Source organism: Aplidium turbinatum, chromosome 1 (assembly GCF_918807975.1).
Source record: "Aplidium turbinatum chromosome 1, kaAplTurb1.1, whole genome shotgun sequence".
NCBI classification, from domain to species: domain Eukaryota; kingdom Metazoa; phylum Chordata; class Ascidiacea; order Aplousobranchia; family Polyclinidae; genus Aplidium; species Aplidium turbinatum.
In genome coordinates, this window is record NC_137472.1 from 480,841 (window position 1) to 502,903 (window position 22,063).

At 35.7% G+C, this 22,063-nt stretch overlaps 1 protein-coding gene across 1 annotated transcript in view; it reads left to right on the forward strand.

Annotated features, from left to right (window-relative positions):
- Positions 1–19,383, forward strand: part of LOC145778647 (E-selectin-like) — a 28,532-nt gene extending 9,149 nt beyond the window's left edge. Inside the window, exons 4-13 of the mRNA XM_082590185.1 lie at positions 1,775–1,873; positions 2,328–2,501; positions 3,124–3,207; positions 3,300–3,479; positions 3,767–3,946; positions 6,354–6,533; positions 6,840–7,421; positions 16,985–17,134; positions 17,585–17,749; positions 18,603–19,383. Of these exons, the coding sequence (XP_082446311.1) occupies positions 1,775–1,873; positions 2,328–2,501; positions 3,124–3,207; positions 3,300–3,479; positions 3,767–3,946; positions 6,354–6,533; positions 6,840–7,421; positions 16,985–17,134; positions 17,585–17,749; positions 18,603–18,700 (1,892 nt within the window). The 3' untranslated portion in view covers positions 18,701–19,383. The remainder of the gene's footprint in view (positions 1–1,774; positions 1,874–2,327; positions 2,502–3,123; positions 3,208–3,299; positions 3,480–3,766; positions 3,947–6,353; positions 6,534–6,839; positions 7,422–16,984; positions 17,135–17,584; positions 17,750–18,602) is intronic.
- Positions 19,384–22,063: the final 2,680 nt, after the last annotated feature.

The window sequence follows — 22,063 nt, forward strand, 5'->3', positions numbered from 1 at the left end:
GGAAAGAATCTAGGAAGTCTTCTCACAATCTGGCACAAAATAATTATGTTTATTGTATCTCTGCAATATTTTTTACGACAAACTTTGAAGCTTCGTTATAATCATTTTTATCTTTGAAGTCAAAAGTTAATTTTTTTTTGGCCAGAAACATAATCGCTGCCTTGCTGATGTTGTCGCCTTTACGCGTATTTTTTGTGTTTCAAACAATGACGACCCAGTCAGCAATCCAGTCCTTTTACATTGATTCAACATTTGTAAACGTTAAATTTATGTAGCTTTGCTGACTGTGGGTATTTCACATTTCCTTTGTTTACGCATGTTGATCAATTCGCTGTTGCATTGTTTCGACGCTGGCGAACTAAAAATGTATTTTCAAATTGATTGACACAATCTTCAATAAAAAGTTTAGCTTCGAACTTAGCTTTGTTGAGGTAAATGCTGTATTGTTTGTGGATGTAATTTATGAGTCATGTTTATAAACACTCGTAAGCGAAATGAGTTATGATGTAGCCTGCATGATATTTGTGATGCGACTTGACACAAATCCACAATTTCAAAAGCACCTAATTTGAACTTAGAAATTTCAGATAATTTCAACAACTTGTTCAATTGTCTTCTCTCTACTAAAAATATTCATACTACAAACTCAATTGTAGACCTAAAATACACAAACGAAGATGTAAACAGCTATTCAAGCAGGCTAAGCTGTTACTTATGAGAAGTTTGGTTCCATAAAACTACAAGCTGGCCATGAGTTTGGGAATGCATTAGTTTAGGACAAAAATGTAAGACAACAAACGCAGTTTTTTTTTTCAAATTCGTGTAACAATATTACTCTGATTGTAACTATTTTAGAATCAGTGAGTAGCTTACAATAAGATTTGCTCGCAAGTCGTAAGTAAATCTTTATCAATGCAATGATTCGGCACACCGCACACACACTTCGTGCGTTCGCTCGAGCTCTTTGTTATTCAGAACTTTGCATGAAATCGGATTAGCACGGTAATTAAATAGCGGCAAGATAAATCAAAATTGTCGTTTTTGGGTACCTTTGCAAAAATTGAAATATCAAGTTTAACATTTAAAATTTTAAAATAATGACTTTTCAAACTTATAGACAAATGATTTTTTTTCACACCAGTGCAACTTCTGTTGAAATAGCACCAGCGGATAACACGTAACAGCTGATTGAATTTGATCCAAAAACGGCCCCCCCTTGAGCAGTTAACTTCCAAAAAAACGTTGAAAAGCAAAGGGTTAAAATGAAACAAACAATTAAATCGAATATTGGTCTTGCAAAACAAAATTCAACGAGCCATGATATTTAGAAACGAACAACTACAGCAACTTCACTCTATCAGGAGTGTTGTATGCTACCAGTGCACCTCATGTGAAAACATGAAATGGCAAAAATTATGTTCAAATACAAAAGTCAACGTCTGCCATCAATCTTTATTCGATACTTTCAAACCCGAAGTGAACTACATTACAAGATCCTCTTAACAGAACAATTATTTTTTGCCGAGTTGAAACGAAGAAATCAAGCTCAAGCCTAAAAGTTCAAGGTCCAAAAGTATGGAATGAAATCGCACACGAAATGTACAAACTTTTCAAAGTCAAAATCTTCAGTAATAAATAAAATTACATTATCTAAAAGATGTCAACAAATAAACTTGCTGCTTTCTTCTCGCTTTCCATTACTTGTGGTTGCATCAACGTTGCAAGGTTCATTCTGCGTTATGTATAGGACCACTAATTCGAAAATGTTGTTTAGAGGGCTGCCAAGTACCACCAAAGTCTTCCACAGCTTACCCTAACGCAGCCAAACTTAAATATAAACTTGGAGAAACCGTATCCTACGTTTGTAAATATGGTAAGTCATCGTCTACGTTTGTAAGTATGGTAAGTCATCGTCTACGTTTGTAAGTATGGTAAGTCATCATCTACGTTTGTAAATGTGGTAAGTCTTCATCTACGTTTGTAAGTATGGTAAGTCATCGTCTACGTTTGTAAGTATGGTAAGTCATCATCTACGTTTGTAAATGTGGTAAGTCATCATCTACGTTTGTAAGTATGGTAAGTCATCATCTACGTTTGTAAGTATGGTAAGTCATCATCTACGTTTGTAAATATGGTAAGTCATCATCTACATTTGTAAATATGGTAAGTCATCGTTTCCGAATGAAAACAAATCGTGAGCATTTTATTACTTCTTAATACAACTTTGTTACCACGAGATTTTAATGCTTTAAAATTACAAATAAAGTTTCTTGGTTTGAATGCCCACAAGAAAGGGATTTAAATTGATAAACTTTTAAAAATTTTAGGTTTTAATCTGACTGGGGATGCCAGGACAACATGCTTACCTGGAGGACAGTGGAAAACGGAAGCCTTCAATTGCATTCCAGTAAATTGTAGGAATCCAGGAAAACCAAACAATGGATATAAAGTGGGAAACGACTACATTTTTGGAAAAAGAGTTTATTTTGGATGCAATCCCGGTAAATATTTCTTTCATGATAGTTTTATTAAGACAAAACAAAAAAAATCTATATTTTAACACAATTATTTTGCAGTACATGTTTTATTAAGCAAACCAACAGCGCAGATACTGGTTTTACTGTGCAGTATACTCCCAACACTACAACCACTGTATTTACAATAACGTTTAGAGGAGATCCAAAAAGTTTTTTTTAATCTAGACCGGAGATAACTTAGGGACCTGGTACTATTTTTGATGACCAGGGATTCAAAAAAAGCTGGAACCTAAATAAGCTGCCATGCATTCTTTTTCTACAATTTGTTTTCGTTCGATTGTTGATTTTATTGATGTTGGGAGAATTTTATTAATTTATTTCTTAGTTGTTTCGTTTTGAGGTAGTGCATTAAGTTTGTTAAAAACGATCTTTTAAAACTCATTCATAGCTTGTCACGCCAGTGTCGGAGCCAGGTAAGAGCATTGTTTGTGATGTTTTTGAAGTCGGTCCTCAAGTAATACCAATATACTTTGTTTTCTATCATTTATATTTTAAATAATGATTTTCGACACAAAAAGTTTCTTCTCTTCAAGGTGTTACTGCCGAAGCCCAATTGTTCACAATGTTTTTATTCTTTTCTTGCAAGGTTACGAGCTGAGTTCTTCACAAAATTACACTCAATGTTCCACTACCGGAGAATGGAACCCAAGCGAAATTCCTGATTGTGAAAGTAGGACTGCTTCGTTTCATTGTTGAGATCATTCCATTCCTTCTTTCAGGTAAAACTTGGTCACTTTTTCAATTTTTATCTATTTATTAAAGTTTTTGAGTGCTCATACCCCGAGTACCCAGAACATGGAGCAGTGGACACCACAGAGATTGATGACTTCACATACGGAGTGGAAGTGGTATATACCTGCAATTCTGGTTACATCTTGAAAGGAAATACTGTTGGAAAATGTCTGGACGGTGGAGTTTGGAGCCCATTGCCGACGTGTGAACGTAAGAAACATGACAACGTGAACACGTACGTTTCATACGTACGTTTTAAAGCATGACAACGTACGTTTGATTACGTGAAACGTGACAATTGTGAGTCACAATCTGAGGTGTAATGGTACAGTAATCATGAACCATTTATCGAAAGCGCCAGTTTATCAAACCTTAACTTTTATGCACCGCATATTGTTGTAAAGGTTGCGTGCGTTTCTCGATCGGGTATACAATGAATCGGGGCTTCATCTGAACTACTGATAACCGGATAGTTAATAGATTCATCATCGTTTCAGTGATTGGTTGTGACGTCATGGTGCCTCCGCGGGGAGGTTACGTTTCAACATTGCAAGCAAAAGTACCGTTTGAAGGCGCTGTGACATACGGATGTAATGAAGGGTACTCCTTGTCTGGAGTGTCCAGTTTGGTCTGTCAAGCCAATTCCACATGGTCGGCTGCAGTCCCGTTATGCAACGGTAGGCGATAACGATTTATGACAAACATCTGTTCAAACATAGAAACTCGTTCGTGGTGAAGGCTTTCCCTCACGATTAGTCACTTTGTGAACTGAGGAAAAATAACTTCATGTCCTAGAGTAAAAAACACGTTTGAACCACAAAGTAGATCAAATGTTTAAAGAGAGCAGCCAAAATTTATGAAAAAAAGCAAACCAAACAGCTGGTTAGTGTTGATTGTTGTAAATGAGCCTGATGACAACAACCACGCATGCAGCAACAACATAGTAGCAACAACCACGCATGCAGCAACAACATAGTAGCAACAACCACGCATGCAGCAACAACATAGTAGCAACAACCACGCATGCAGCAACAACATAGTAGCAACAACCACGCATGCAGCAACAACATAGTAGCAACAACCACGCATGCTGCAACAACGTAGTAGCAACAACCACGCATGCAGCAACAACATAGTAGCTATCATATCCACGTCTTCCATGACAATGTTGTATGGTTGTCGTGTGCAGTGCCATCTATTGCAGATAGTTCTTTCAGTGTATGTACTGTAAAGCGTCGTGCTGAATACCATTACACCCTATAAGGGAAGGGAAGGTAATTTGATACACCCCCTTACAGAAATGTACAAAAAAATGTGTCACAAATACTCTCATCAAGTGGAAGATCTGTGAAAATACTGCCTACAAAAATGAATCCATGCAGCTAACTCGTGCTTTTGTGGCATAAAATTGGAAAAGTGTGTTTTCTGAGTATTTTTGTAAAGTTTTTAACTCATGATTATTTTCGTCTGGAAAATTGAAGAAAAGTTCAACAAAGATGAAACTAAACTCATTTAACAGTTCGTTGATAAGACTTCAAGGGCATGTAACATTTTTTTTGCAATGTGTATCCAAGCATACAAAAATCAGAATTTTATATAAAAAAATAAAAAGGTAAATTGATACATGTGCAAAAGGTAAATTGATACAGTATAATTCTCCTTTGTAATTGTAATATATTTTGTCATTGATCTAGTTGATTTAAATACGTTGTTCTTTTTTAACTAGACTTGCTACTTTGGGAAACAGCTATTATATAGGCTTTCGTAGGCTTACACGCTATCTGTTTTCAAAAAACGTGAACAGAGTAAAACCCGAACCTTGAATAAGAACTGCAGCCAATCATCTTTCCCTCCTGCAGCCAATCATCATTCCCATGTTCATCTGTAGCAGAAGCTTTGCCGCACACATGGGCCTAAACAGTCATCTTTTTGCACCCAAGCCAACCAACTTTTTGCCAACCACATATTAAATTTTCATTTATTGCTTTGTTGTCAAAGCGGATTTTTGTATTAGTTTTACTGTATCAAATTACCTTCCGGGTATATCAATTAACCTTCAGTGGAAGGTGAATTGATACATTTGAGTGACGTTTTCAAAATTTCAATTAAAAAAAAGTAACAAAGTAGAAAAGTGAAAATGTTTTTAAAAAGTGTGTAAGGGATCAGACTTTCATTTCAGCCTAAACTCAATAGCTTGAGTCACGTAATTTTCAGTTAACAGGCAAGTATGTAACAAATTATTTTCATTTCCCCTATTCCGCATACTTCCTCATGCACTGCACCATGCTAGTGCATACTTCCTATTTTCTTCACTCGATCTTCTTTCTGCATACTTTCTATTTCTTGCACTGTTCCATCTTACTGCACACTGTCTTCATATTTCCTGTGCAGTGTACCATCCTACTGCACACTGTTTTCATATTTCCTGCATTGTACCACCATATTGCATACTGTCTTCATACTTCCTGCACTGTGCCATCTTATTTCATACTGTCTTCATACTGCGTGCACTGTACCACCCTATTGCATACTGTCTTCATATTTCCTGCACTACACCATGCCACTGCACATTGTCTTCATACTACCTGCACTGTACCACCATATTGCATACTGTCTTCATATTTCCTGCACTGCACCATGCCACTGCACAATGTCTTCATACTTCCTGCACTGTGCCATCTTATTTCATTTTGTCTTCATATTTCCGGACTGTACCACCCTATTGCATATTGTCTTCATACTACCTGCACTGTACCACCCTATTGCATACTGTCTTCATATTTCCTGCACTGTACCACCATATTGCATACTGTCTTCATATTTTCTGCACTGTACCACCCTATTGCATACTGTCTTCATACTTCCTGCACTGTACCACTATATTGCATACTCTCTTCATACTTCATGCACTGCACCATCCTATTGCATACTGTCTTCATATTTCCTGCACTGTACCACCTTATTGCATATTGTCTTCATACTTCATGCACTGCACCATGCTACTACATACTTCGTATTTACGTTTTTTTTTAATCCAACATTATATAAAGATGTGTCAAATTTATAACACAATTACACTTCCAGTTAAGACATGCGCAGTTCCACAAGTACCGATTGGTGTTCAGTTGGATCCCTTAAAATCCAGCTGGGAAGTTGATGATGTTATCACTTATTTCTGTCGAGACAATCACACGTTATCTGGAAACGCTACAGCCAATTGCCAATCCAGCGCGCAATGGTCAAATACCGATGTGCATTGTGAAGGTATCGTGGAACTATTCATGTACTACGTCATGCTTGTAATTTTGAAGATTCCAGCAGCAGTTGGTAGAAATGTTTATGGAAATGAAGATTTCAACTTTTAAAAATCTTCAAGAAAATTTTTCTCAAATTTTATAAATATTTTGCTAACTTATTGCTTGTCCTGCGCTAAGTATGTTATTGTATTATTGCTCAATTTTTTAACGTTGTAGCTAGGGTAGGTATATACGCTGCTATCAACTCGTTTCACAAGTTCTGTCATGCTATTTTGTCGCAAACAAATTGATGACAAATTGTTTGTATTTACAGAACTGGCTGGAATGCAACGTTGTCCTACTGGCTATACGCTGAATTCATCGATTTGCCTCAAACTGGTTGATCAACCTTCAACTTACAAGGAAGCTATGGCAACGTGCAAGAGTGACAAGTCGACCCTGTCCATAATAAAGAATGCAGAGCTGCAGCTAATACTTTTTAATCTTTTGTTGAGTCACCCAGAAAATAAAGGAGCCGAATATTGGATTGGCCTCAGAGACACTCAGGATGGGAAGACGTTCATCTGGGAGGATGGAGTTTCCATTTCTCAGTATCAAAACTTTATCAATCACCCAACATTGAATAAGGATAAAAATTGTGGTGCTTACGGCTTTTCGTTAAAATCAGGAAACAAACCAACAAATGAATGGAAAATGTTGGACTGCAATAGTAAACAACGATTTATCTGCATGAAGTGGGCTTCAGATGTACGAGCAATAAGTTTCCACAGTGAGGAACCCAACTTCAACGGATTGTATGTTCCGTTTTATGGATATCTTCACAATGGACTCCCAATGTATCATCTTTTGAATGGACCGGATTTCTTAAATAAATACAACATTTACGCGCACAAATGTAAGTTTTTCGACATATTACATTGTTCATTAAAACTACATTATTCTTCAGAAGGAACCGCAAATCATTTACTATAAATATTTGTTTAATCCGAGACTTGTACTTGAGACATCACTTGGCCATTTACTTGAGAGGTTACTGTTATTTTTTTATTTAGATGTTGATTCATTCATATCAGTTTGTATCCTCTCTGGATCCTTTTCTTATATCGGGGGCCAATCCTATAGATGTTTGCTGGTACTCCACTTCATTTTCTTTAAACTTTAATACTTATATGTGCCGCTAGTATCTCATTTATTGTATTTTAGATCCATCTCAGATGATTGTTATGTCCTAGATTAGTAACAAATTTCTGTCTTTTTCTCAAGTTTTTATTTTTAATAAATTCCATTCATTGCTCTGTACAACTTTTCTCAAAAAATCATACTTTCTAATTGGCGGTAAAATTACGTTTCGCTGGAGTCCGATATTAACAATTAAATCAATTCTCTTTGGATTATTGAAATCACTCTTAGAAGCCATCTTCTCAAAACCAAGACAACTTTCCACTTTCACTTTACTACGCTGAAGAGATAGGAAGATCGAAACTCTGGCCACTGTCCGTAGTTACTTTTAATAATGTCTTTTTTCTAGACATTGTTTTTAGACAATAATGTAACTTTAGACATTCTTTTTGGACAATAATTTTTTTTAGACATTATTTTAAAAAAAATAACAAACAGTCAAAAGTCATGCAAATTTCATTTTTTGTGGAGCTACATGTACTTGAGAGGTTACTGTTATTTTTTTTATTCAGTACTTAAATAAGTTTGCGTCTTGTGGATCCTTCTTTTGCATTATGGCGAATCAAACAGATGTTTGAGGTATAATCACTTTTTGTTTTTTCAAAAGAAACATCATCCATACTTTACACCGCCCTATGACTATGAGAATGGTTTACTGACTTAGATCAACAAGTAAATTAGTTGGTAAAAGTAGTCTCAACATTTAAATTTCAATTGCTAGTATGGGTTGGTTTGAGTTAAACCCAACCATTCAATGCTGTGGCATTAATTGTAATTTGAAATTGATTTCTTCGTTTAGGTAGTGCATGGCCACCTAAAGATACGGTTTGATTTGTTACATTTTGCAAAATTTTTCAGGTTTTTCTAACTTTGGGCGAACGTATAAATAAATTTTTATAAAATTTAGATTTTGACGCTTTCTTTATTCTTTTCCCCAGATGACACAATAGGTTTTAACATCCTCACATGTTGAAAAACAAAGAAAATTTGATTTTGTAGATTTTAGTCAGACTGTTAATTTTCAATAACAGTCTGATTTTGCGTTTTTCAACTTACTTTTTCTCATTTGCTACTGCTTCCCCAAGGCAACAAAAATATTTTTTGTCATTAGGAAAACGCAAACAGTAAAAACATCTCAAAAAATGTCAGTTAAGCACTAGCAGTAGCTGTAATCAAAATGTGACAAACCAGGCCGCATCTCCAGGTGGCCATGGGTAGTGTTATAAGTTAAAGTAATATGATAGTTAATATAGTTTAGGGAGAGATTTTGCCTTGTTGTAAGACAGGCAAGACACAACAATACAACAGGATTGTACATTAGAACAACATAGTTTTCATATTTACAAATAGTTTTAGCAATTGAACATTTTCGGCTTAAGTTAAACCCTCATCAACAATCTAAAATATTTATAAAATGCATTCAATTTCAACTTCTTGAATGTAACTAGCTAACTGACTATAAGCATCTATAAATACGCAGTGATTAATAGCAATAATGTGGAAAACAGGCAGACAGAAAACAAATTACATTAGGAAAAGGCAACTACGTAATTACTAGGGCAAGTTTTTGCCACTTTTGCAACATTTTTTTACAGCTTCCGGCAGCTTCCTAAATACTCAGAATTTATGTAGTATGATGTTTTAAGCTGTTTGTAGGAATTTTATACTGCAATTTTTTTAAACTGATTTCTACTTTACATGCAACTTTTTACTGTAACTTTTATCAAGTATTGAGCAAAATGTAAAGGAGTGATTTAAAAAACATGCTATAAAACTGTTTCTAGTATGGTTCTATTCTCTTTGATTTGCATAACAAAGAGCTATGTGATGGATTAGCTGCATCTCAATGTTATCTATGACGCAACAGTTGGCTTGCAAGCTAAAAGTTTAACAACCCCAGCCAATCAAGACAATGCCCGAACTTCATTAGAAGTAGAAGTTTGGCCAAGCCCACACAAACGAAAACAGTTTGTGAACATCAATGCAACTTTTTACTGCAGCTTTTGTTAAAATTAAGTGCAAATTTCTCACGATTTTAATGCAATAAAAACTTGCAATGTTGAGGAGAAAGGACGCGCATCCAGTAAATAGTTGTTTGTTTGAATTTGGGTTGTGGCGTTTGATTAACAGGGCTTCCTGAACTTTTGTGTCAAATTGGGATTTGTCTTAGTATAAACTTTTAACCCTCTGTCTACCATGAGGTCCAATGGACCCCAAAACAAATTTCGCTCTGCGATTTCTCAGGACATATAGCAGATGCGATATTGATATACCTTAACTTTTTGCAGTTTTGCTTGATCTTTAGGACAATATAATAATTACTGATCTCAAACAAAAGTTGGTAGCATAGAAAAAAATAATGGCATCTTGTACCGTGGGGTCCAACGGACCCCAAGCATACTGCATTCGAAGTAATATTGTATTACAACAGCAGTAAAAGAGGAGTCGACACTATTGACAGAATTTTTAAAAAATACACTTCCAAAAGAATGACGAGAAGATAGCCGATAGCTCATTTTACAATATGATCGATGTCACTGCTGTCAATGCTTTTGTGATATGGCATCAATTGCAAGGCGAAAATAGCAGCACAACATTGAAGCATAAATGTATGAAAAGGAAGAAAATTTTAGATCCAACTAGGAAAAGATCTTGCTGGATTACCAACTTCGATTTCAATACCACCAAGACATTTAAATCCGCAAAAAAATAAAAGAAACAGATGTAGAAGATCAGGCGCCAAAGTCAAAGAAGGCTAGATGCTATTTTTGCGAAGACACAAAGACCAAAAATGCAAACAGTTCTGTGCTACTTGCAAACTCAACGTTTGCCAAGAACATTTGCAAAGCATTTGCAATGAATGCGATAATACATAAAGTCACAATATTTCTTGTAAACTAATATGTAGGCCTAATATGCGTTTTTTAGCCGAATCTCTCAATAGTTTGACCATTGCTCAAGAATAGACTAGTTTCGTATCAGTTTGGTTTGTGCATGGCTACTGTAATGACTTGTTTGTTAAATTTCGAGTATTTTTTGTTTTTTCTACAGTGTTGTAGAATTTTGACGCAAATTCTACGTTAAGTTATATTTTTCTCACTGGCGCCAAACAGTGGATTGGATTATTATATGCGTCGCTTAGTTAATACGGTTATGCGCCTACAACAGACAGAGAAACAAGCCAAGTAGATTGAATCTGAACACGGTCTTCAGTTCTGTTATTTTATTATGGCAGAAGGGTTGCAAGCTCACAAGGTCATAAGATCACAAGTTGCAGGTCGCGAGTTCAGCCACAAGTTTGCAGGTCGCAAGTTTAGCCACAAGTTTGCAGGTCGCAAGTTTGTTTAACAAACTTAGTGGGCAGATATAGGCTACTTCAATTCTAGATAGAGCTGGTGATTATAGTTCAGACTCACCGAGACAGCAATCAGGGCTTGAAGTGATAGTCCGTACAAACAATAATCCAAATAATAATACGTCGCAACAGTCATACAGCAATTGATTCTACTAGTGCATCTTATTCAAATAGAATAGAATACAAAATTTACAATTAGTAAATGGTCAAGAAATATTTCACGTAAAGTTTCTCAATTTATGCTTAAGAGTTAAGATTTAAACATCTCGTTTTACCAAATGCAGCTAATACAAAACTCAAAGAGAATTGCTCGTCTATGCTTTCACAAGTAAACAGACTTCGCTTTGCTAAGCTTTTATGCTGATATTGCAAAACACAAAGAAGATGCGCTATATAAAAACAACGGGCATTGGACAAAACAATTAGAACACACACAAAAGGAACGATGAGCCACAGGCGAATAACTGCCGGTTGAGAGATGGATTGTTACGTTTGATTCTTAAGGCTTCCATGATCTTAGTCTGAAAATCAGATCTGCCTCGAGAGATGATTTTAAATTGGTCGATCGAGACATTGTCAGTGCACGTTTCACAAGAGGCCCAACCATGGACTTCTAAGTAGTAGCATCTGGACTGGAAACTCAGTGGGCAACATGAGGCCAAACAGTTGGTACAACAGTTGGCCAACAGTGGACCAACAGCCAAGTAACTAACCCTGTTGGTCCACTGTTGGCCAACTGTTGTACCAACTGTTTGGCCTCATGTTGCCCACTGAGTTTCCAGTCCAGATGCTACTATTTAGAAATCCATGGCCCAACACTGGCAAACTTTTTCTTGGCACACATCGAAACCAAAATATTTAAATTTTATCGTGATTTTTATCCCAAACTGTATTTACGTTATGTTGATGATATTTTCGCCAGTTTTGATGATGATGAATTGTGCTCAAAATGTTTGAACCTTTTAAATTCGCAACATAAAAATATCGAATTTACACTTGAAAAATCCAATGATAACATCGCTTTTTTAGATGTTGAAATTGAAATTAAGGCAATTCTTTTGACACCTGGATTTGGCGAAAACCTACCAACACTGGCTTGCTTTTAAATTATAACGCTCTATGCCCTAGGAAATGGAAATCTGGTTTAATCTTGTTTCTGTTATCTCGTGCTCGTTTGGTGTGTTCTGATGATCAGTTGTTTCAGAAAGAAATCAAGAAACTAAAAAACATGTTTTATTTAAATGGATATCCTTTTCACTTTTTCAATAAAGTCTTAAACACCTTCATGGCTGATGAACCAAAAGACACGCCTGAAGAAATAGATTTTAGTTATTTCATTAATATACCCTACCTAGGAAAAGATTCAACAATTTTTGCGAAAAACCTAGCTAAACTTATAAAAAAAAAATTTTCATGTGACATTCATCCTGTGTATAAAACATTTAAATTGCACCAATATTTTCAATTGAAGTCGCCTACCCCCTTTGCTCTTTCTTCAAATGTTGTGTATAAATTTAGTTGTTTGCGTGACGCAAACCAGACATACATTGGTATGTTAACCAGACATTTGTTGACAAGGGCCGGGGAGCACTTAACCCTTAGGCGGTTGGGCTCCTGGAGTCTTGCTCAGTTTGGGGGGCGGCTGTCGATTCTTCTTATGCTTTAAGAGTGATATCTCTGTTATTTTTAAAGGCACGGTTTCAAAATTTGGGATTCACTTTGTAAAACTATTCACGCTGAGCATATCCGAAAATTAAAACTATGTGAATGTTAGAACTGCTTATATACGTTGAAATGTTGATGTGACTTATGACGTTTGAATTATTTGGTATTTTTTGATAGAGTAATGAAAAACATGCATTGCAACGTTGTGATTAATTTTTTTTTACATAATTTCAATTTAAATCATTTGATTAACGAGACATGGGCCAAATTAATTGCTTTCATCCAGCTGGTGGGAAAATTTTGAACAATAGAATATGAAATAATTCAGAGGATGTGCTGAGAAATGCCTTATATCTCTCAATTTATAACCTTTATTCGCTCAAAATTTCAGCTCAATAGAGGTGAATAAAAGTTAGGAAAAGTCAAGAAATCTCGTAGTCGCAGCCTTAGTGGTTTTAGAGATACAACTGTTGATACAAAAAAGTTGAATTGACAGCCCCCCCCCAACCTTCAAAGGGTTAAACCCAAACCTAACATCTAAAAGTGCAATTAAAGAGCACATCGCCTCTTGTGAAACATGCACTGACAATGTCTCGATTGACCAATTTAAAATCATCTCTCGAGGCAGATCTGATTTTCAGACTAAGATCATGGAAGCCTTAAGAATCAAACGTAACAATCCATCTCTCAACCGGAAGTTATTCGCCTGTGGCTCATCGTTCCTTTTGTGTGTGTTCTAATTGTTTTGTCCAATGCCTGTAGTCTACACCTCACGTGATCTGTTTCCCACCGCATAATTTACTCGCAATCATTCTCGTATCATTTGTTCAGTTTGTGCTTTTAATCCAGAGTGTCGTTACAGTTACAGTGCATAGTCAAATTTATCTTACGATTTTTCATTTTATGTATTGCAGATTTAATTCCTGATGAGGACACACGTACGTGTCGAAAACGTTTGAGTTTATTTTATTTAATTAGGGTTAGGGTCATTTGGTCGACAGGACGTTTGGTCGACAGGACGTTAGGTCGACAGAACGATTTATTTTAGGGTTAGGGTTAGTTAACTAACCATAACCCTAATCTAACCCTGACCCTAACCCTAACCCAAAAATGAATCGTTCTGTCGACCTAACGTCCTGTCGACCAAATGTCTTGTCGACCAAACGTCCTGTCGACCAAATGTCTGTCGACCAAACGACCGTGCACCGTTATATTTTGTGTGAAATAAAGTATGCTAAACCCGCTAAAGTTACCATGTTTTATTTCTCTATGGTTCAACAAAGCAAACTCTCTACCAAAGCTTTATAAAAACATCGATAAGAAAAAATAGCTTCAGCAATATGCCTTGGTTGAAGCAAGCAAGCGGATAACAATTGTTTGCTAACGTTCATACAACATCTTTCAAGATGCGGCGAAAGCTTCGAAGAAATGTTGTGCTACACCAAGTATTTACATTCACATACAGACAAAATTACCGTTGGCCGTGCTATGCCAACGTTTAAATGGATGATGAAAAACAACGATTAATTTTCAGCCCACAAGATGACATAAAATTGCTTTTTACAGCGATAAAGTTAAAAATAGCATTTTAAAACAACACACTACAGATACTCTGGTGCCATTTCATGAGTCAGCCCTTGCAAGCTTCAGATTCTCGTCTAAAAACTGACAGCAATTATTTAAACCTGTTTTTCAGAACGAATAAAGAATTGCTAAAAATTTAATTGTTTTCGTACAATTCGATAGATCACCAACTCCGTGGAAAGAGATATATGGATTTAAGTAAACACAAGCTTTATGTCTGTAAAAGTAACGTAATAATTCTATCAATACGAAAACACGATTGACGTTTCAGAGGTTTTCTTGAAACAACAAGACTTGCTTGTTTAGTTGATATACATAGACTGCCTCATACAGTGGCTGCTATTTGACATGTTTTTCAAGTCAATTATAAAATTAACAAGTGTTTATAAGTAATGCTTTTTGTAGTCTGTTGCGTCCTTTCCTATTGAACTTTAATTTCATCATAGGAGCTGATTGTTTTTTGTCCAAAACAAGTACTTTGGAATTGGGGGTCCAATGGATCCCAACGGTAAAACTTGCATATTTTTTTTTCGGTAGACAGAAGGTTAAATGAGTCAGTAGAGAATTTTTGATTTGTGCAAAAAGAGCAATCCATGATATGGTCTTTTGATGGCACTTTCCTTTAAGTCTGCATCTGGGACTGTAGTTGAAAATACGAACTAATTTTGAATATTTTGTCTACATCAAATTAAAAAAAAAACTTCTACATCAAATTTATTTTTCATAAACTGTCCAAGGCAAATGTTTTAATTTTTTTTTCCAGAAACTGAAGGTTCAAGCAATCCTACATGCTTAAATCATTGTCAGTCTTTTTATTTTGATTAGAATTGACGGAGATAAAGCGATTCAATACTTTCTCAAAGTACAATTTTGAATAACCATTATTATAAAATATTTGTTTTAATTTCTCTGTTTCAATATTAAAAAGAGCATCATTACAGCAAATCATTTTAGCCCGAACTAATAGGCACATGATCAAACCAGATTTCCATTTCGATAGGCATAGTGCATCAAAATTCAAAAACAAACCAGTATGAGTTGATTTGCGCCAGAGACAAGTATCAAATCCAGTGGCATTAATTTTAATTTCTACGTCTAAAAATGGCAAAGAGGCCCGTGCTTTTTCAATTGTAAATTTGATGTTTTTATGTTGAGAGTTCATCATCATCATCATTAAGTTCCTTCCTCTCGTCAAGGGTTGGAGGCAATGAGACACCAAGTTTCTCTGTTGTAAGATTTTTCTACTGCAGTTTTGTAGTTAAGTCCTGACCAGTCTTCAATATCATTAGTCCAAATTCTTGGTGGTCTGCCCCTATTTCGTTCGTTTGGGTTCAGCAATTTCAAAAAAGCTTCACATGAGGTCAACTTTTTAAATACTTCAAAATTGTCATCATTGTAACGAAAGAACAACTTTGGGTGAAATGCTAGATGCTTTTTAAATAGTTTTGTTTCCAAACGTGGCATAAAAAAATTAACAGTAGATAAGCCTAATTAGGATCCTATGGCAACACCGTCAATTTGTTTAAACAATAGGTTTTTGTACATAAATAAGACTTCTGTAGCTAAATGCATTAATTTAGCAAATACGTCACACCTGGAAGGTAATTGAATTTGTTGTGTTTCCGAATAAATATAGTCAGCAATGATGTCAACAGTCTATGGTAAGTTCTTGAACAAAGATTCAGCATCATAACTGCCAACATTTGTTCAGAAGACGGAAAATAATCTTTTCATATTTTCAAAAAATGGAGTTGAGAATATACAAATTTGGAATGTACGGTTTGATCATGCTATCTAAGAATTTTGCCAGTTTATATTCCGGAGAGCCTATCATAGAAACAACAGGCCGAATAGGGTTAACTTCCTTGTGCACTTTTACCAAGCCGTATAATTTACCGGGGTTACTGCCCGATGGAATCAGTTTCATTCTCAATTGTTTTTCGAAGTCTTTAAAATACTTACGAATGTAGAACGCAATGCGTTTTTCTGTTGAAATGATGGGATGTGATTTGCCGCAGTCTGAAATTCGTTCAAACTCGATTTGTCATTGACTATACTATAGAGTCCAGATTCAGATACCGATAGTAACTTAATTTCGTTCTTAGATTCATCGTCAAGGGTAATTTTTCTTTCTTTTTTTTTCTTAGAAATTATTTCAAATTAATATTACTTAGAAATACGTTTTGCAGTCATGCAAGCTGTCGACTATTAGCCTCCCTCATCTCCAAGCAAACGTTTATCCTGTCTACGTTCTTGCAGCCTTGCTAAATATTTTCTACGTATTTTATTTTGTTTCAAACACTTTTCAATGTTTCCGTTTTGTCGCTTCTTCTTTAATTGTCGAACTTGATTTTAAACATGGACTGCCTCTTGTATAACAAGTTTCCACAATTCTCGATCTTTTGTTGTGTATAAATTGGTGTATTGTGTGTATCTGGTTCAAGTAAGTAAATTGCATCTACTCTTTACAAAACTTTTGCTATACTATGATAGAAATGATAGTTTAAAATAAATGTAAACTAAATTAAAAAGATTTCAAGAAATAGCAAAACCTTTTGTGTTTATTGCCGCTGTGATATGCAATGGATTGCAGCTGTTTTTTCGTTCTTCTTCTTTAATGACCAAAATTTGAAATAAAATATAACCAAAACCAATTAAAACTCCACTTACTGTAGTTTCAGCGATGAGGTGGCTGGTCAAAGCAAGTATCAAGAATTTTCCTCTGTTCTATTCGGAGCCAATTTCTTCTAACGTACTTGAAGAAAGAAACTGGGTGTATGCGAACGATACAAGATATTCCGTGAGCATACAAGTTTCAGAATACAGTGAGTTTTTTTCTTTAAAAAAGGTGCATTAAAAATGTATTCTACTGTGTCTAACTCGAAAGCATAAATTCACAACAACAAAGTATTGGTTTTAACTGTAAATCAAATATAGTTATTACTATCTGAAGCCTTAATAGCCTGTTTCACATAACGGATCATCAGAAGATCTTATTCAAATAGAATCTATTTGAATAAGATTCTATTTGAATAAGACCTTCTGATGATCCGTTATGTGAAACAGGCTATTAGGGCTTCAGATAGTAATAACTATATTTGATTTAATTCGCTCTGCTTTGCCTTTTTTGCTTAGCATTGAGCACTTTTGTAGCATTAATAGATTTCATGGTTTTAACTGTAGGCTAATATTTTTTTAATCATAATTTCCAACTCTTTCAACGCAATTAATTTTTTTACTTCCTATGAACAAAAAACATTGCTTGCATTTCACAGACCGTTGGACGGACTGGTCACCATGGAGCGCTTGCTCATTGACGTGTGGGATTGGTCATGAATTGAAAACAAGACAGTGCCTGTCCACTTCAATCGATATGATCTATTGTCAAGGTCCATCTCAATTGTCGAGAACCTGCAGCAACAATCCCTGTCCTGCAAAAGGTGGGTCCTCGCTTTGCGTCAACGCCAAATCAACAACAACAACAACAAATCTAGCCTATTACTGATGTTTGATAATCTGTTTCAATGGCATAACTCTCCTCAGTGAGATTTATGAATCGACAAGAAGATATTTTATAGAGTATAGACTCAAGATTATTGTATCTATCATCCAGAAATACTTCATGCTCCATCAAATGAAAACGATGAATTTATGATTTTGCACAAGCTTTTCTTGTCGATCTAAAACAACACAAAAATGGAAACGTGATAAAGACTTTAAGAAACCAACCACTGGATGCTCCCCATGTTGCCTCTTTCTGGCGTAGTTCAAGAAAATATATTAAACTTGGAGTGTTCAAAAATAAACAACACTACCCCCCAATGGCTCAAACAAAAAGAACTAATAATACCGTAGAATAGATTATAGTAACCATGGGTTACGTTGGGCCCATTGTGACAACATACAGTACCTGTGATGACAGAAGCAACTTAACAAGCAGCGGTAAATGGACATGTAGTCACCAACTTAGCTGCTCCCATTATTTGGCGTGCCGATAAGTGTCTTGCCAAGACTCAGCTGACTGCTTTGGAGCGTTGTCGAACCGACTTCCTTTGGAGGGTTGCGTAGGCATTTTCACCACTTGGCCACCATCTGATTCAAACAATCATGGTAATATGATTTCATAATGAATAAAGTTGTAAAGTAACATCTTTGTTTCAGTTACATATGAGCATGACCTTGCAAAATTATTATCGATAGGTTGTTTGCAAAAAAGAGGGTGCATTTGTTGTGTAAATGTTCCGTGAATGAAACATTAGACTGCCCAGTATTGTTATTAAACTTATTTTGCAGTTGATCCTTGCATGCCTAATCCGTGTCGTAACAATGAAACTTGTACTGTGATTGGACAATCCCATCGATGCACAATTTCAACAAAGCAAGGAGAATGAGGAGCTTCAAAACATTGTTTCAAAGCTTAACATGGATTGGTAGGATTGTCCTTAAAAACACTTTTGGAATTTTGTTGGTGCCAAGTGTTCCATGTGGTGAAAAAAATATCACAGGCAAAATAATTTTTAAAATATTTTTGTTTAAAAGTAGATCAAGCCCCCTCATTTTACTGCAGAGGATTAATGGCTTTAACGTCCATATCTCATGAACCACAAATGGTAAAAGCTTCATTTCAAGAATCAAAAAATGGGTAATGCATGTTTTTCTATCCAACTGCATCATAATAGCACTAGCTGGTCTAAATTTCAAGTCAAGTGCAAAAACTGTTTTTATTACAAAATGACGGAAAATAATGATATTTACAGCATATTTATAGCGATATCAACGTAAATCCAGTGCACTGAAGTAACTGGCTACTACTTTTATGCAGCACACGGAATTAAGTTTGTGAAATGACAACAGTAACTGCAATTTTCAATTTATTTGACATTGTAACAAATTGAAATATTATTTTCCACATACTGTAGCTTGTTTGATGAAAATAACAAGCCATTAATTGTTTGAATTAACAATCTACTGCAGAGGAGGCAGGGTATGAAAGTAACACTTTTTATCTTAAACGTTATAATCTTTTAATTTTTCTACGCCCGCTTGTTAAAATTTCACAGCAACTTCTCAACGCTTACTACTACAAAATGAGACCTTTACCTTTTTGATTTTGTTAGTATGTCGGCTATGATATCGCTTTAAGTATTACTACATGTTTGTTACAACCATCCCCTATACTGGGTATGATTGTTACACCACAAAGGTATGGTTGGAACACATATCCGAAAACAGTAAATAGCCAACTTGAAAGAAAGTAAATGTCATTGAAAAATAAAACGTCACTTAATTGGCCACACAAGAAAATGGTGGTATAGTTACACCAGGCTTGAAAACGCTTAGGCCCTCTCAAAAGTACCGCATTTAGGATGCGTGAAATACGAGTCTCCAGAGCTCGCCATTAGAATCGCAATTTGGGCAAACGAACATTAGTCTGCCTTCTGTGCATGCTTGATGGGCCCAAGGAACATTTAGTATGCACAGAAGGAGCATTTAATCCACTTTTCACCAGGTTCTGAGTTTCCGTATGTGTCCATGCAGATGTTACAAGCGTCATGTTAGAAGCATACCCGATCCTATCCGCCGTTTTCAGCTAGGCCTAGCACTTACATGATTTGGAGTTAGAAGTACAATTGCTCTACCAATTTATATCTATGATGAATTACGTTATTGGTATCAAAGAAAAACCATCATGGCTTAAACAGAATATTAACTAAGCAAAATATACAAAAACTTACAAAACTTACATTTGTACCAGAAAAATCGATTTTCTTCAATTGTTTTGTGGCAACTCCAATCGCCTCAGGAAACAGCACAAACGTGGACAGAAAAAAGGCAAAAGTGATAATGCAATCACGTGACTTGTATGATGACAATGGAAGAAGAATATTTGAACATTATAACCATACCGGTGTTACTTTCATACCCGGTCTCCCCTACATAAATTATGCATCACTGCAACAATAGCTGATTGCAAAAATTATATCATCATATTTATTATTTCTTAACTGCAAAGATAGCAGCTAAAAAATGATTACAAAGAGTTTCCGGAGTTGGCTTTTATTTGTCTTACTGAAGTAGCTACCCCCAAACGCATCGAATTTGTTGCTCTTAGACCAACGCAAACATGCCAGATAAATGGGCAAAGTGATTTATATCTTGAAAATTTGGATTTTTCTAAGTCAAACGCAACTCACACACGTGACAAAAGGAATTACAAATTGAGAATATTTGTAGTGCAACTTTATCTCAAAGTTTTGATAGTGGCACAATTGTTAGCAGCCTGCGCTCCTTAGCTACTTCTCATAAAATCGTTAGTAAATTACAAGAAAATTAATGACGACGCTTCCATGGCTGCATTAACTGAGCTGACAACTCACGTTTGGTATTTGTCTCAAAAAATCAGTCAGCCTGGCTCTTGTTTATTGAAGCGTATCATGCTCATGCCATGCTAGGAAAGCATTTACTGACAGTAAGAACGGGACGGTACGCTTACACAAAAAAATAACATGTAGATGAAAGATGAACAGTTTCAATGGCACTAGTTTTCTTGCATGTTTGGTTGTTTGTATTATCAGCCAGCATTCTAGGGATTTGAAGAAAGCTACAACACCACACAGAGCAACATGCCACAAAATTTCTGTCATACGCGGGGTAGCTTGAGTAAGCAATGACCATTTTAAACCATTAAAATGTACGCTCACTAACCTGCATTAAAACACCAACACGGCATTGACCATTAAAACCCTTTAAAGTACATAAGAGATTGAGACTATTTTTTTTACATTGAACATTGTATTTTAACTGTTGGCAGGTAATTTAACCCTTAACATACCAAGCCTAGCTCACCAACGTCGTTTACCAAGGTGGGGTCCTCCAAGGACCCCATCGTTTCTATTGCTTAAAGTATACAGTATATACAAAGTCATCAATAATTAACGTTATAACTTCAAACAAATGTATTTAACGAATGGTAGATAATAATTGAGTAATAAACATATAATATTATTGTCAAATAATTAAATATTTAGGAAAAACAAGTTTTACTCAATGAGTCAGCCATTTGCGTCGATAACAAGTCGGAGACGCTTCGAAAAGGACCTGCAAGAGTTATGAATAACTTTTTGGGTATTTTGGCTCATTATTTTTTCAGATTATCCTTCACTGCTTCCAAACTTTGGTGGTATTTAGTCGAAACCCTGCTTTCCAAGTAAGACCAGATGCCAAAGTCTAGGGGGTTCAGGTTTGTGGATGAAGGGGGCCATTCTTCCTTGGAAATGCAAAACGGCAAATTGGCTGAGCCAGTTTTGCGTTGTCTCACAATACATACAATCTGTATACCGGCACACCAAAGCACAAGCCAATTTGTAGTCTACTTTCTTCATCCTTGATTACAGTTTATACAGCTAATGTAACAAAGGAAGATTATACAATGCTCTGCGCAAGACATTAGGTTTCGTTAATTTTTTGCCTAACTCCATCAAGAAATATAATCCTCGATTAGATTTTCTACTGTTCCAGTCTCTTTTTGTGAACACCCAAGTGATATAGGAATTCAAGGCTCCAATGTCAAGCACGTTCATAAAAAGTCGGAAAGGCCATCTTGACATTCGTCTGGCACAAGAATATTCACTCACCAACTTGTCTGCATCATCCACTCCGCCTTTTGTGCGGTTATATTCAAGTATCATGTTGGGTTTCTTGTGATCTTCATTAGACAGTGAATTATCAAGATGCTGAGAAGATAGTAAACGAAC